This window comes from Hydra vulgaris, chromosome 09 (genome assembly GCF_038396675.1).
Source record: "Hydra vulgaris chromosome 09, alternate assembly HydraT2T_AEP".
In the NCBI taxonomy this organism is placed as follows: domain Eukaryota; kingdom Metazoa; phylum Cnidaria; class Hydrozoa; order Anthoathecata; family Hydridae; genus Hydra; species Hydra vulgaris.
In genome coordinates, this window is record NC_088928.1 from 49,780,001 (window position 1) to 49,797,500 (window position 17,500).

The window sequence follows — 17,500 nt, forward strand, 5'->3', positions numbered from 1 at the left end:
AAAACATTTTGGTAAGGAAAATACGTTTTTTTTTTAATTAAATACTTTGGAAATATTTTCTGGTATAGTGCTTTAAGCTTTTTATAAAAACTTTTTGCCACCAGAAATGCCTGCATTTGAAGTTTAAAAGTTTCCACTTTTAGTTTATAAGTTTTGTTATTAGTTAGGGTGTCCCAAAAAACAATATTTTTGAAAAATATATGCCGCCACCCCCTTTATGTGTTCTATATGATAAAAAAAACACTGGTTTTAATAAATTTTTGAATAAAAAACTCATATGTTTAAGACTTTTGAACATGTAATGAGTTCCTAATACTATCAAAAAAAAAAAAAATTCTTCAAAAGATTATAATGATGGGTCTCAAATGAAGCAAAATCATATGAAAATTTCAAAAATGATAGTTAAAAAAAATTATTAAAAAAAAATTGGAAAAAATACACTTTTTCATTTTTTAGTTCATAAATTTCATTTTTTATGCTGTTAAATCTAATATATTTACTTTTATATAATATAGTTGACATTTTTGAAATTTTCATATGATTTCGCTATATGTAAGACCAAACATGATACATTTTTAAATACTTTTTTTTAATTTTATGAGGAACTTGTTATATGTTTAAGGGTCTTGAGGGACCCCTAAAAATTTTAAAAAACTGTGTTTTTTATCATATAGAATCATTAAAGTAGGGGGGGGGGGAAGTATCATACATTTCTCAAAAATACTGTTTTTTGGGACACCCTATTATTAGTGCTAATTAATTAACATAATAATAAAAAAATTAAATAACAACTAAATAGTGACATTAACTTAGGATAGTTAATTTGTAGAAATTTCAATTTTTATGAATTTTTATGAAAGGCCATTTGCCTTGTTAATAATTTGCATAAACTTTATAAAATTTTTTTTTTTTTTTTATATTATGAAAAATAATAGCATTTACTATAAACAAAATGAAAACAATTAGTTTTAATACAAAGAACTAAACAAAGTGATAAATTTAAAACTTCAAATGCATTTCCTCAGAACAACAAAAACAGACTCAAGATGTGACAAGACACACTAATCTAGATCAATGGATCTAGATTAGGGATAAAGATCAATGGCCATTTACCAGAAAAATTACCAATTGACAAAATATCAATTGTTTGTACATTGACTTAGCTTATAAATGTGAAAAACCCATTATGATAACACTTGTTTCTGTCCCGATTGATGATGAAACACTTATGAATAAATGACAAAGAAAAATGATATCGTATTTGTATATTACACAAAAAATATGTTATTATTTAAAAAAAAACATTTTGATATGATTTAATTATGCTATTTATTTATTAAGTTTATTTATAATTTTCATATTATTTAATCATGCTGTTTAATTATATTGATTTTATCATTATATAGTTTAAATGGGTTACTTGTTAAATTTTGTTTGGAATTATATAATGGTCAATGTCTAAATTGAAACTAATAATAAATAAAGCTTGCCATAAAATTATTAATTTTATTTAATACAAATTACAAATTTTGATGTTACAATATAAAAAAATTAAGTTGCACTTCATTTTTACACTGTAACATTTTTTTTCAAATGGTTTCACATGTGTGTGGTTTTGCACCTCAAAAATAAATTGTGCTTATTTATTCCCACTTGAAAGTTTTTTTTTATTGCTCCTCATTCTTAAATGCCGCATAGGTAGTAATGATAGTTTATATACTTTATCTAATTAAATGAATAAAAACAACTTAATAGCAGGACTTAAAGTTGCATGCCCTAAGGCAATCATCAGCCATGAATACAAACAAAAAACGTCAAAAAACTGTTTAAAAAACTTTAAATTAAATACCATAGAACGGATTCAGACGTGATAAACAAATCTGAGTAAAAACAAAACAAGAAGCCATTATAGTTTACTAGTCTCTTGTGTCAAATAAAGAGAGCAAGAATTTCTTTGAATGTTGACACTGAGATACAATTTCATTCTTTTTGTTTAGTAAATTTGTTCCACTATGTGATAAAATTACATATTTTTCATAGAGACAGAGGTGGCATATTTTTGTTGTAAGATTATAGGGTCTGCAACGTTTAATTATTCTCCATGTTAAGAAATGTTTTATGTTTTGATCTTTCAAGCTCCATACTTCTTTTGAAAGTTCAGTGTTGTTTCTATATTTAACTGAAGCAAAGGATTTTAGATGATTAGCGTATCTTAATTTAAATGATGTGTAGCTAATACCAAAATATAATCTTTTGTTACCTTCATTACTAATTGTAGCTTGGTAAACAATATTGTTGGACAAACACTGTTTGTTTAATGGACAAATTGATTTATTTACACAGTTACATTGCTTGGTTTCTATTTGCTTGTTGTTGTGCAATATTTTATGATTGTGTGAGTTGATTATTGATTTCAGGTTAGGCATGCAGCTGTAACTAATCTTGATAGAATTTCGATTAAATATTTTATGAAGCTTGTGGCCTGGTGGAAAATGAAAATCTATAAGAGCCAGAAAACGGTTACCTATTTTTGTTTGGACATTTACACTGTACGGAGGGTTGTACCAAATTATATTTCATTTGCGATGTTTTTTTTGTGCTTGGATTTGTTGTGGTTGGTAGGTAAGCTTTGGGTTATGTCCTGATTTTTTAAGAGCTTCTTCATATTGTGGAGTAGAATTCATGAAAGTAGTTTTGTTTAATGACATGGAAGATAATATTTGTTCAATATTGCAAGGGCTTTAATTATGCTCTGAGGGTGGTTAGAGTTAGTGTGGATATACCTTAGTTGGTTGTCAGGTTTGCAGTATGGTTGGAATGAGTTGTTATCTAGATTTAACGTAACATCAAGATAGTTTACAATTTTTATATTAGCTTGGATGGTGATGAGTAGATCGTTACTTTTAAAGATACTTGTTATATGTTTTTTAATTTTGTCCATTTGCTGACCGTTTTTGTTTTTAAATACGGCAAGGCCGTCATCACGATATAATCTGAAATCTTCCTTATTATAATGCTGGGAATTTGAAATAGTAAAAAAATCCTAACTATCTCGCACACTTCAGCACCATCAAATGCCCCCCATTGTGACATCGAACAATCCTCCTCTTCTTTTTTTTTTTTTTTTATCCACGCCGTCTTGTTATTGAAAATTAGGGATTTTCTTGCATGTTTTATTATTGCTTTATCTTTGCTTTTTATAATGACATGATGTTCAGCAAAAATCAAAGCATTGTTTAAAGTGTTTTGGTTTATTGACGGATAAAAATCGTTTACATCAAAAACTAGAAACTTGTGTAAATGTTTACTGACGATTTTTTTAAACCAATTGATTACATTTTTTGTACTTTGCCATTGATTTAAATAAAGCTTACTTTTAAGTTCGCAATTAATTTTAGATAATTCTATCTTAGTAATTCTTCCTACCTCATTTTTTGAAGGGTTCAAAAGACATACAGATGGGTTGTTATCAAAGTTTTCTTTGTGATCTTTTAAAGTGAAGAAACATTCGGACGATCCGTTTACTTCAATTTTTCGGTATACCGCGTGGTTGGATAAAATATTTTTTCCTTCTTTAATAATTTTATCTTTTAATTTTGGGTTAGCCTTTTTGTATGTGGTGGTGATAGCATTTGTTAAAAGTTTGTTATATTGCTCTTTTGATAGTTTGTACATATTGGATGTTTTGTCAGCTTGTGTTAGGGTTTTGTTTGATAAATGTATAGCTTTAATATCTTTTTTTATATTGTTTTGAAAAGTGTTACTTACATCACGGAACTTTACTGCTTTAATTAGTTTAATAAGGTCTCTTTCAAATATAGACATTTCTTTTATTTGCGGCGGACACATTGCAGATTTAATAACGTAGTTTGTATAACTCAGATCGTCTTTGTTTGTTGGACCTTTATAAATAAGAAATAATGCTTTCCATCTCATCTTTTTTAAGAGTACCTCTGTCTTGTTTATTAATTTTAACTTAAAGTCTCTTTCTGTTGGTATTGGTATATTTTTTGTAGAGTAATTCAAGTTTATTTTTTCCATCGTTTTGACGACTTGAGTAGAGTGCTCAACTTTGTGGAGCAAATATAAGTGAGGTTAGTATTGCGGTGTAAAATAAAAAAACTCTTGTTCGTATGACAGTGCTCAATATTATCACATAATAGAGCAATTTAATTTAGAAAGCTTTAGTTAAATACAGAAACGACACTGAACTTTCAAAGGAAGTATGGAGCTTGAAAGATCAAAACATAAAACCTATCTTAACGTGGAGAATAATTAAACGTTGCAGACCCTATAATCTTACAACAAAAATATGCCACCTCTGTCTCTATGAAAAATATGTAATTTTATCACATAGTGAAACAAATTAACTAAACAAAAAGAATGAAACTGTATCTCAGTGTCGACATGTTGCAAAACTTGCCCAGAGGTGTGGTTCGAACCACGGATCCTTTGTTTCTGCGCCACGACTGCTTAGAAATTGTAGCTATGGTAACGTTGTGACTTTATAAAATGCAGCCAGCCATTGAATTTTTGTAGGTAGTTCTAGATTTGTGTAGGATGATGTAAAACACGCTAGAAATTGTTCTGGAACTACTAACTGTGACTATATAAGCAATTTCTGCACTAGTTTTGTTGTTTTTGTTGAATGACTAATTGCAACTATTAAGAAAGTGATATAGAGGCAAAAATAACCTTTTAATTGAGACTGACAAATTAATAGTGTTGTTATGACTATTAAATAGTTCGACTATTAACTAAATTGACTAATACAACTTTGAAATTGACTAAGTCAACTTAAAGTCGATTTTAGAAATAATGGAATAATTTATTTTTTGGAAATAAATTATAATAAAATTAATAGAATAACTTATATTTGCTTTCTATTTTTTAACATCATATCATTGAAATATTATTAGAGCAAAACAATAAGAAGGGCCGCTCCGACAACGGAACAATTTATTCCCAGACCCTAATGATTTAGGGACTACCTTAAATACTGCTATATATCAAATACATATATTAAAATGTAATCTAAACATTTAGATTTTGGAGCTTAATTTTGCCCCAGGGCCCTGAGTCAGCATGGAGCGGATTAAATTTATGAAAATCAAAATCATTGAGAAAAAAAAACTGAAATACATAACCAAAAGTTTAATAGGTAGAGAAAGTTTGTGTAAATAGGGCCACCCCAATTTGTTTGAAAACTATAAAGTTATAAGTATTGCTTCTCAGCGAGGTGATTAGTTATAAAAAAATTTTTCCTATTTTAATTCTCAGAGAGTGTTGCTATGGCAAGTTATAATTCGAAAAAACTTTTTGACAGTCTAAAGTAAGTTTTTGCAGCTGTTATCTTAGATTGTTTTACAATCCTGGAGGAAATGCTTTTCTTTAAGTTCTTGTATATTATATTGTTTGTTACTTAAGAACTAAATGTGATGTTCAATAAGTTTCCTTTCATTCGGGGTTTGTTAATAGATGACATTTTTATCATTTCTTGTACCTAGTGCCATATAGTTTGCTTGTATGTAGGGCCATATGTGCGTAAAGAATTTGCATGATAACGAGATAGATAGTGGAATTTTGATTGGTGCAAAATTTTTTTCTTGTGTTGTTTTGGGACTACCATTTTACACGTAGATTTATTTATCAATTTTGCTCAGAACTATTAGTCAATTTTGTTATTTGTTTAAGTGTTGCAATTAAGTAACACTTCATAAACTTTTTGAAAACAATCTAAAATTAAATAAATTTTTTATCAAATTTATGTGCGTATCTTTGTTGTCAATTTATTATGGAGTTAAACCTAATTTTCAGAGAGTGTCCCTAGGTACAATAGCTAGTGGCCTTAAATACAATTAAAAAAAGCTAATTGTAGCTATGGCTACTAATTTTTAAAACTTTCTACATGACGGACTTTTATAGTTTATAAAAGTCCGTCATGTAGAAAGTTTTAAAAATTCAATATATTTATACTAATAACTTAAACTAATACAAAGTAATTAGTATAGATATGTGATCATATCCTTGAATTTGGGCATTGAAATATCCAGCCCTAGGTAAACTTCCCCTACAGTTTTTTGTTTTTTTAGTTTTGTTTTAAGATGCTCCCAGAAGTCCTTACAGTCTTATCACAGAGCGCCGCGGAATAGCATAAATAAAGCTAACATGCTATAAATTAGATAAAACTTTAAATGAGTAAACAAAAAACAAGGTAATAGTTATAATAGTACATACTATTATTAGATGAACAAACAAAAACTAAAGATTTAAAAGTTAAATCAAATGAAAAGATATAAGGATTTTAAAATTTTTACTTAACTAAATCGACTTTTAATTGATTAGTAGGAAATCATTAGTCGATTAAATCGACTATTTCATTTTTCAAAGTCGACTATTTTCGTTTTTCAACTAATCGACTTTTATTCAATTTAGTCAAAGTCCATAACATCACTAGAAATTAATTAGGCAGCTATTATTTGATGTTTATTAAATACTGTTTACTGGACTGCATCTGCTTTACTGAAATATGTAAAAATAAATGCATTACATAATTTACATAAATTACATAAAACAGTGAAAGCAATCAGTATATCTCTATTTACTTTTTGATTTTAATCTTTAGAACTAATATAACTTTATACATGTTATACAATGTCACACAAAAAAACTTTCAGCACTGTAGAGAAAAACAAGAACATTAGGGCCAAATATTTTATAACATTTCAGCAGTCACATAAAAGAAGGGCTGCTGTGCCTTCACAAGAATCTTCATTCGAAGAAAAATGCAGAATACTACTCAAAAGGCAAGTAGTTAGGTGATACCAGTTTATGAAAGAATAAACTAAATTTTCCTTATGTATCCAATCAAGTAATACAAGCGAAACTTTCATTGTGTTAAAAACATTAATGAGTGTTAAAAACAATAAAATGTGTTAAATAAGGAAAATATGACGCATTAGACAAACTGTTTGATATCACAAAAGCTAATGGAGTATGGTTGTCAGCTGCAGATAAACAACTCTTTTATCTATGAGTAGAAAGTCAAGGAAAATTTGGTTATGCTACCTGTAAAGAAGCAGGCAAGGAAACAATTCATCCTTCCAAGAGAAGAAAATTACCAGGAAAACCATCTACATCAGTTTCTCTCACCTAATGATTATGATAAGGATTCGGATAAGTCTGAAGTTATAGAAAGTGAATATGAAAACGATGATGATGATGATGATGATGATGATGATGATGATGATGATGATGATGATGATGATGATGATGATGATGATGATGATGATGATGATGATGATGATGATGATGATGATGATGATGATGATGATGATGATGATGATGATGATGATGATGATGATGATGATGATGATGGAAAGTAAAAGGAAACATAATAAGAGTAAAGTTACCATAAACTTTGTGAAATCAACAACAGTATCAACAAGAAAAACTGCTAAAATTTGCAAGCAATTGGCACTCAATGATGTTAACATTCCAACACCTAGTCAAGTCGGAGTTTTTAAGTGAATGTTTTCAGCAAAGGGATTTGACAAACCGTCATTTATTTCATGCCAGCATCACGAGCTTGATAGGATTCTATGTGTGGTTATGGATGAGGAAATTGAAGGAAGCACTAAGCCCCCAAACATTGAATATCCTTTTGTATCTCAGTTGATGAACAGTTGTGAGGAATTGCAAGCAAAATTTGTGAACAGATAAGATTGTCAATACAGATATGAAGTCAGGCATGTCAATACAGATACGAAGTCAGGCTGGAGAGATGATATGAAATCTTGCATTATTTGACACTTGTGCTTAAGTTCTATGAAGAAAAAGGATAAATTCCTCCTGTTAACTTTCAAAAATTTTTAATATTAGTAGTACACGTTGGAATTCAAGAGCCTTCTTGCTTTTGTTCTTATACCTAAAACAAGCCAACATTACATAAAATCTGCAGATTTATTTTTTATGATTGGGCAAAGTATTGGTTTGCTGATCAATTTTAAAACAAGGTAGACTATAGTAAGTTGTCACAAATACTGAAACCCTACAAGCAGGGATTACAGATTTTAAAGAAACACTGGAAACAGGAACCATCACCACTGAAGATACCTAGAAGAAGCCAGGGTGTGGAACATGCAAACACTGCAGCCTAGGTTTATTTTAAGTAATAGAAAGTGATGTACTGATTGCTTCTTTTTGATGTATTTGAAATTCATAAGCTCCATGCATTTTGTTTGTAGTATTAATATCTAGAAAATTAAGTTGTTTTTGGTGCTTTTCGAGTTCAACAGTTATAGCAGGATTTTGCTTATGAATTTTAAATACATCAAAAAGAAGCAATAACAAAACTTGAACCAAATTCAAATATTAATCCTAATATTACCACTGGCATATTCAAAGGGTTTTTATACCGTGCAAAAAGAATATGTTCTCAAAAATACCTCCAACAAGAAATTGATTTTTTAATAAAAATAATTGTTTAAAACAGTCACGACAAGAACAATTAAACTAATATCGTCAGAGACCATTTATAAAGCTACCATGGTTACCAGTTGTTGGCCTCAAACTTAGAAAAGAATTTAAAAAACAAAACATAAAAGTTATACTTACAGCAACTCCAAATTTAAACAATATATTCTGTAACAATAAAACAAAACTTCCTATAAATACAAACCCAGGCATCTACCAAATAAAATGTTAATGCAACTCTCTATACATGGTGAAACCAAAGAGAAAATTTATTGTATTGAGCACCAGAAAAATAGTAAAAAAGGAAAATGGGCCAATTCTGGTGCTACTGAACATTCCAAATCATGTCAAGGTACGTTTGACTAGTTAAACCCAAAAACCATATCGGTTGCTCCAGAGAATCATATCCAGAAAAATCGAGAATCCCTTAAAATAAACAAGGCCAAAGTTCGACAAGAGTTGGGAAATAGTGAAAATGTTCTTAATAGGGATGATTGTAATAAAGTCACAACAAAAGCTTGGGGGCCATTTTTTATTAGACTATCTGACCTCAACATTTAACCCTATTTTGTATTTTATCGTGCTCTTTTTAATGCTATCTTTTTAACGGTCTGTTTTTATTATAACAATTTTCTTTGTAACATTTTTTATTATACCTGATAATGCTGATCACAATCAGTGAAATCAGTGATCAGCGAAATATTGAATAATATATATTAAAATAAAAACAAACATTTTTTCCAAAAAGTTTATATGCAGCCATATTAATTGAATTTTAATACCATTGTGTCGTATAACAAGAAAACAACTTTTAAAGACTATATATATATATATATATATATATATATATATATATATATATATATATATATATATATATATATATATATATATATATATATATATATATATATATATATATATATATATATATATATATATATATATATTCAGCCAGGTTTGATAACACATAGCCATGACCAGGGATGAGTTTATGATCCGTGCTGCATTAATATTGATAGATCCTATAAAAATGTTATCTTTAATTAAAATTTATGATATGAATATTATTTAAAAACAATATTTTATAGGATCTATCAATTTTAATGCAGCCCCGGCCGGGTTTATGACTGGGGTTGCATTTATATTGATAGATCCTATAAAAGTATTAATACTCATATCATAAATTTTATTTAAAAATAACATTTTTATAGGATCTATCAATAATAATGCAGCACTGATCATAAACTCAACCCCAGTCGCGGCTATGTGTTATCAAACCAGGCCCTGGCCATAGCCCCGGTCGTTTACTAGGCAAAATAAAGCCTGTGCAAAATATCAATTTTCTGTAAAAATAAAATTATATATTTTTTAGGTTTTTATTTAGTTATTCTTTTTAAAAGCTTCTCAAATTCAGGATATCTTAAAAAAAATTATGAAAAAATAATTTTTGAATATTTCGATGTAAAAATAAAAAATAAAAATTGAACAAGTTATTTCAAACAGCTATAACTGTTCCATATTATTTGTGTTATGTTAAAAGAATTATCTGTGTTATGTTAAAATATAAACAATTAGTATGTTGAAAAGCAGGCAAAATATGCATGTGTTGCAAAAGAATTTAACATAATAGTCCGAGTTTTCAGTATTCTTTGGAAATTTGTAAACTTATACGATTAGAAATGTTAGATAATAAAGACAATTTCTTTTTTGTATAATCACACATTTTGCTTAATTGATTGATAAACTAGTTTGCCAAACTTTAATGTTGTTTGAAGTAGTGCATATTTCCCTGTATACTTCCACGTTAACTTCCTGGTTTTTTTTGATTGCGGCAGTTTATTTAATATGCTAATATATAACTTGTTATTAAAAATCGAATATTTCATTTAAAATCAACAGACTGCTAATTGATTTTTATAGTATAAATTGAGTTATCAAAGTTATTCAGGTTATCAAGTTATTCAAGTTTATGATAGTTTAAGCAGTGAAAGTGAATGGGAAACACCTGATCAAGTAAAAGTGAAGAAACTGCGTTTAATTTTGAAATTGAAGATATTTTGGGCTAATTTATTTAAAATAAATATTTATAAATAATTTATAACTATATGTATTCCTTTTGTATGATAAAAGTAATACTGTATAATTTCTTTATATTTTATTTTTGTTTTATACTTGCACTATATTTAATACATTTAAATATATTTTACAGCAACAAACCTGATATATAAATAATACTACATTTAATACCCTTCTATTGGTTCTATTCATAAAAAAAAGTAAAAAAGACTTCTTTTTTTTTTAAGTCATATAACGCTTTTTTTTTATACACACCTTTATTATATAAGAAGAAATATTTAAGAAGTATATGTACCAGAATCTTAAAAAATTTATTTGTACCAAGTCTCTTAGAAATGAGAAAATAGATTACCTCAAATTTTAACTTACATATCACAATAACATAACATATATTTTCTCCTTATTTCCGAAAAGAATATAAAATCAATTACGAGTTCATAAAAGAGTATGATAGTAAATTGAACGGAAGCGATAGTAATAGTTAAAACTTTAGTTTAAACAGTTAAAAAACAAATGTAAAAGAAAAGAACTTTTTTTAAATGAACTCTTTGGTTCATTTAAAAAAAGATTTCAATATAATTGTCACTATATCTTCATTGCTTAGAGATATCACGATTAAATTTTTAAAATTTAATTTAATTTACAAAGAAAAAAGAAGCAAACATCGAGATGCTTGAATAAAGAAGCATGATGGTTGTGAAGGTGGTATTTCTGCCAATTTTTTCATTGCTTGCAAATTATTGGCTTGACTATATTTGGAATAAACTCAACAAAAATCCAATTATACAACTGATAAAACTGGAGAATAAAAGAATAAAGTCTGAATTAGAATCGAGAAACAAAACCAAAACAAAAACATAATAACAAAAACTCACTAAGTAGAACGAACACTATCAACTCTGAGCGAAAGATAAAAACTGAAGTGTAACTTGGAAAAACTTCGAAAAACCATCTCAACCTTAAAAGTATCCAACTATTTGAAGTTTAATTACCAAAGTGTTTTTAAATGATTTGTCACTCTCCTTCTTGTTAATAAAGTGGCTGTAGTAATTTTTATATATGATGACATCTTCATTTACAAAGAAGAAGAGAAATGAATGAACTTTTATAATAATATAACTTTTATAATAATATACTAATAGAACTATTATAATAATATAAATAATATAATAATAATATAACTTTTATAATAATTATACAATAATATATTTTTATAATAATATAACTAAGATCATTTGTTTTTATAAAACAACAATATGATGCATAACAGTTTTTTATATATTGTTATTTATTAGAATGATTAATTATATTTTAACATTTGAATATTGTTTTTTATTTATTATTTAATTAATTACTAACTTATTATATAAAAATTAAATATAAAAAATCATTTTAAAAAAAATGCTAGGTTTATTTTTTTGCGAGTTGTTTTTCTATCTTTTTATGACTAAAAAAACATTTATTATTACAATTAAAACTTTTATTACACCTGGCATAAAGAATCAACAAAATGAAATTTCAGAATAAAAAAAAATTTCATCTAAACACAATAATTTTAATTTTTCAATTAAAATTATTGGGCAATTCCATTTTTTAGCTTACGTTACATGCACAACAACTTTATCAAATACTTGCCTATTTAAACTGTAAGTAAAGTATTTAAACTGTAAACTTTATCAAATACTTGCCTATTTAAACTGTAAGTAAAGTATTTAAACTGTAAGTAAAGTATTTAAACTGTAAACTTTATCAAATACTTGCCTATTTAAACTGTAAGTAAAGTATTTAAACTGTAAATTTTATCAAATACTTGCCTATTTAAACTGTAAGTAAAATATTTAAACTGTAAATTTTCAGCTATTTTGTATGAAAGCTGTTAGTCTGAAGAATAAAAAAAGTTTTGAGTTGATACAATTTTTTTACTTTGTTTTCAGTGTTAACGTATGTTGCACAGAAAACAAAGTAAAAAAATTGTATCAACTTTTAGTTCAGATTTCTGCAAATTAGTAAGAAGGATTGTATTGGAAATTTTCATAATAAAAGAAAAAACAATGTTGTGCTACACTGTAATTATATTTGTTTTGTATATTAACATATACAAATACTGAAAATCACGTGGTACTTTCAGATATTGAGATATCTACCAAATAATTTAACATATGAATATACTCTTATTATAAAACGTGCACCTATTTAAGTTTTAGGGCATAGGTAAAGTGATTAAGAGTTAACACATTTTCTCTTTTCTTGTTTTTGTAAGTTTTGCAAATGATGAATTCATCATACCCCAATCTGGGGTATGATGAATTCATTATTTTCCTCACTCAACCATACTAAAATTTTTTAAGGAAATAAAAAAGTTTTTTCAAGTTCTTGCAACTTAAGATAAGCATTGACTTGAGATGACTTCATCAACAAAACATAAGCCAGCATCTCTGGTTTTTTTACCTGGCATTTTCTTTCTTCGGCTAACTGGCATTTTCTTTCTTCGGCTAAGGGATACGTCATTACACGTAATATGCAATTTCCAACACCATTTTTTGTTTCAATACTCTCATGCTCTTCAAGGGTATCATTTAGATACTCTTGAAGAGATTAGATTCTTGATTTATATCATTTAGATGTAAATTAAGAGCATGAACAGTGTTAAATCTGTTAAAAAACGCTAATATTTGTCATTTTTTCATACTTGGTTATAATTAAAATCCTTTTCAAAAATAAATTTAAAAAAGCCTGGTTTCCAGGGATGCGGAGTCCCAAAAAGGACTCCGGATTTGAAAGTCGCAAAAGATTACTTTATCCTAGTTTTTGGTATAAAGGAGCTCTAAAAATATAAATAAGTTTATGGACTACTAATAGGAAAAAAAGTAAGATTTTTAGGTTAGAGGAACAATCGTTTTTTGAACCCAGAGTCCTTAGCTATAATGATGGCAAAGACTCTGGGACTCCAGGACTCCAGGCTTAAAAACAATAAATTTCAAGCCATTAAATCTCGTGAATTTTTTTATTATAGCAGATAATAAGTCAATAAACATGTTTAGAGCTTCTGGACACTACAGACTTGGAAAAAGTAGAGATATAAAGCCAGCTTCCATTTTGGGACTCCACATCCCTGCTGGATTCTATCAACAATTTAAAGCAAAACTGTTAAAAAATGCTAAGCGCATCATTTTCTGATTTATCTCTGGCCTAAACCCTAACCCAGTCCCAAACCATGTACATTTAATTGTGCCAATCCCTATTTGTCAGTCGATTTATGTACATTTAAAAACAATATCTTAAATTAATTTTCAAAATATTAATTAAAATATATAAATATATTTATTAAAACATTTAATTTAATTATTATTTAATTTTGATGGCAATAAAAACTGGGTTGCATAATTAAAAAAAGATTTTCTAAACGATTGATTGTAAAATGTAAACTTTGATGTAAAACGTTTTTAAAAAATGGCAAACATTAGCATTTTTTTAGTGTAATTTTTTAAACTTTAACACCAAATTAAAGCACTTTCTGTTGATTTTTAGACCTATGGTTTTATACAATTCTTAATCAGCATAAAATTCTTTATCATAAGGAGGGGGGGAGTAAAACTGCAGATGCTCGGAGCCTTATACATTAATTGGCACAACTCTTTAAAACATCCTATCTATGAGTTGAGGCTGAAAGGTAGGTTTAAATTTCTTCTACTGTGTCAAAAAAAGTTACTGACTGTGTCCACTACCTTGTGTATGCACAACCACAACATTTAGTGAATGTTTATTTCATGATATAAAATGAGCATTGGGATTGATTGCCAAGATTCATTTTTGGACCCCATTTATATGCCCTTACTTCTACTGTTTTTCCATTTAACTCAATAAAATTGATGTCTCTAATGTTGTCACTTCAATATTTTAAATATCTCAAATATTATATTTACATATCTGATAACTTGAGACAACTGGTCAATGCTATCAAACATAATAGTGTATTATTTCGCCTTTCTAATATCATCCAGATCACCAAGCACGTGATCACCAAGCACAGCTATAAGCTCATTCTGTATTGCAGGAGAGAGATACGACACCATAGGTAGCAAAGTGTCATATCTCTCTCCTACAATAGGTAATATCTTCTCCATGGCCTCTCAAAGGTAAACTTTGTTTTTGCTAAAGTAAAGTATCTTAAGTTCGGTTTAGCATGACCTTAAACTTTTTGTATGACTTGTTTTATTCCATAAAGTAGTCTCATTTCTAAATATTTTCTAAAGAAAACAGATTCAATATGAAAATTTAGCCATTATCTACCTGCCATTTTATAGCTTAGTAAAGTTTTATAAAACCAGTCACAGGATAAGAAACGATTATAAATAATCATTGTATATTGATTACTGCTGATTTTTGCAAATGGCCCTCCTTATTCTGGATTTTGAAAGGACTCTTTTAAATAAGTTTCTGTTTTTAAAAGCTCATCCAAAACTTATGACCAATACCCCACATCATTAAATACATGTAGATTGATTACTTTGACATCCAGGAGTTTGCTAACTTGTACAGAATTTGACTCAGCTTTAAAAGAGTCTTAGACAGGTTGTGTTATATTCTGTATCTCTTTGGAAAACATTTCTTTACATGCTTGCATAATATGTCCAAACCCCCCAGTTTGCTTCGATAAAATGCACACTTCCAGTGCTAGTCGTTTGCGGCTTTACTCTGCTTTCTTTAGGCCTTTTTCTTATTACATTATTAAGAAGACTACCAAAAATAAGTAGATTATTCCATTATTATTTTTGTTTATAATGAACAAATATATATAAAAAAGTTAACATAGCTTTACAACATAATACCAATTATTAAACTTTTGAGTATTTACTTATACCAGGATTATTTTCTATATTTTCTATTTATTATTTTTAAAAAAAGCTACACTATATATTACTATATATTTTACAATATAAATTATATTTTGTAAAGAAATTATAACAGAAATAAATGTAATTTTTGCAACTCAGTTTGTTTTGTATTGTAATAACTTGAAGCCTATCATATCACCTATCGACGATAGGCAATTTAATATATATCAATGATGATAGAACATTAGACATTGCTATCACAGTTCCTAATGTTCTGTAAAGCCATAAAAATCCCCTTAAGTTAGCTCAAGGATATTTTTTGAAGCCTTATAAATTCTTGGTGCCTGGGGCAATTTCCCTCTAGGCTCATTCATCACTGCGCTACTGGTTTTGACTCATTTTCATAATATTCTTATTTAAACATGTATATTAAAAGTGCAGAAACTAGATGCGTTACCAGGCATTCACCTGTTTCATTAGGACTGAGTATTTTTATTTTTATACTTTCAAGATTTACAAGCTTTTTGTAGTTTTTCAAAAAATAATTTATATCTGAGTTTGTTTGATGATTACATAACATGAAAATCCATTTTATTCATTAGATACAAATACAAAGAATTAACCATTGTATTTATATGTAACTAAATTTATTGTGGAATTATTAAATAAACTTAATGACACTTAAATAAATATTTCATACCTGGTAACTTAAAAGTTGCATTGAGTCAATACCTAAATCTTGTTGAGTAGTACCAACCCACTAAAAGAAGTAAAAATTTTATCAAGTCAAAATATAATCATATTTAAAAAATAAAATGTTAATATAATACAATAGCTTTTACCACTTGATAAAGTGATGTAATAATCACACCAAAACCAGCAATTAATGCACCAAATAAGTTAAATTTGACATCGTAATATGAATTGAGAAAAACACCAAATGTTATAGGTATCTATATGGATATTTACAAATAAAGTATAAAATATATTTCTTGTAGACAGCCTCTATAGAAAAGTGACACACATTGCTAAACTAAAACTAAAAAATCAGGTAATATCTACAACAACAAAATTAGTTGACACTGACAATACAGAATTAAAAAAAGCAAAAAAATATGAATTAAAGGAAAATACATACCAGGGTCAACAAGATCTTTAGAGTGTACGTTTTTTTATAAAACATGACGTGAATAATCATTATGCATGGAGTTGTTAAGACTTTAATCAGCTGATAAGTACCAACAGTGTTGTATTCTAAACTTAAATTAGTGAAAACAACAAAGCCACAAAACGCAACTGAAAGTGGAAGCATGCTCTTTATTGGAACATATCGTGGGTTAAACAGATTGAATATTGAGCACACTTTCAATCCCAAAGATGTGATGATAAAATGTATGCAAGTTAATGTAATATTCGGGAAGTGATAATAAGTGTAAATCCATTTGTTAATCATAACAATACATATGGAAGAACAAATATTGAGAAGAACGCAAAATGTTACCAGAAAAGAAGAATGCTGTAATGTCATGTTTCTATTTTGCTTGATATAAGAAGAAAAATTATTTTTGCATTTTTTTAATTTTCAACTAATAGTTTGAAAACCATTAAAAAAAAATTAAATAAATTTCGAAAATTAAAAAGCACAAAAACAACAAAAGTAATTAACTTTAAAAGTTTTGTTTATCAAATTTAACAATATATTTAATCAAATTATTTTGCTAATCACCTTAAACAATGTTTTTAATGTGATTAACAGAAAGATTAAAGTAGAATATTATAAAACTCATTATGTTTTCTGTTAAACAACATCAATAACTTTGTTATTCAACTTCAAAAATTAATTGAAATATTATGCTTATTTCTTAAAAAGAAATACAAATTATGAAAAATATTTATTTTTAAATGTTTATTCAATAAAACTTATAAAAAGAAAACTTCAAGTCAACTAAAAAAAAAAATATGTAAAAGCTAACTAAAAAGAAAATATGTAAATATGTAAATTAAGATTATGGTTAAGATTTTTTACAAAATAAACAAAAATCTAAATAAACAATAACTTTTGACTAAAATAAAAAAAAAACAAATAAAATAAATACAATTTTTATTTTTTG

General features: G+C 27.4%; 2 protein-coding genes across 3 annotated transcripts in view; both read right to left on the minus strand.

Moving 5' to 3' along the window:
- Positions 1-16,976, minus strand: part of LOC100200612 (solute carrier family 35 member E3) — a 41,639-nt gene extending 24,663 nt beyond the window's left edge. For both annotated transcript variants that reach the window (XR_010640896.1, XM_065805969.1), the window contains exons 1-3: positions 16,528-16,976; positions 16,232-16,342; positions 16,090-16,149 (exon numbers count right to left, since the gene is read on the minus strand). Coding sequence is in view for 1 of the 2 variants with exons in the window: in XM_065805969.1 (XP_065662041.1) it covers positions 16,090-16,149; positions 16,232-16,342; positions 16,528-16,917 (561 nt within the window). In the remaining variant the exon portion in view is untranslated. The remainder of the gene's footprint in view (positions 1-16,089; positions 16,150-16,231; positions 16,343-16,527) is intronic.
- A 497-nt stretch (positions 16,977-17,473) lies between these two features.
- Positions 17,474-17,500, minus strand: part of LOC100204180 (uncharacterized) — a 1,211-nt gene continuing 1,184 nt past the window's right edge. The window contains exon 1 of the mRNA XM_065805970.1: positions 17,474-17,500. This exon is cut by the window's right edge and continues 1,184 nt beyond it. The gene's annotated coding sequence lies outside the window, so the exon portion shown is untranslated.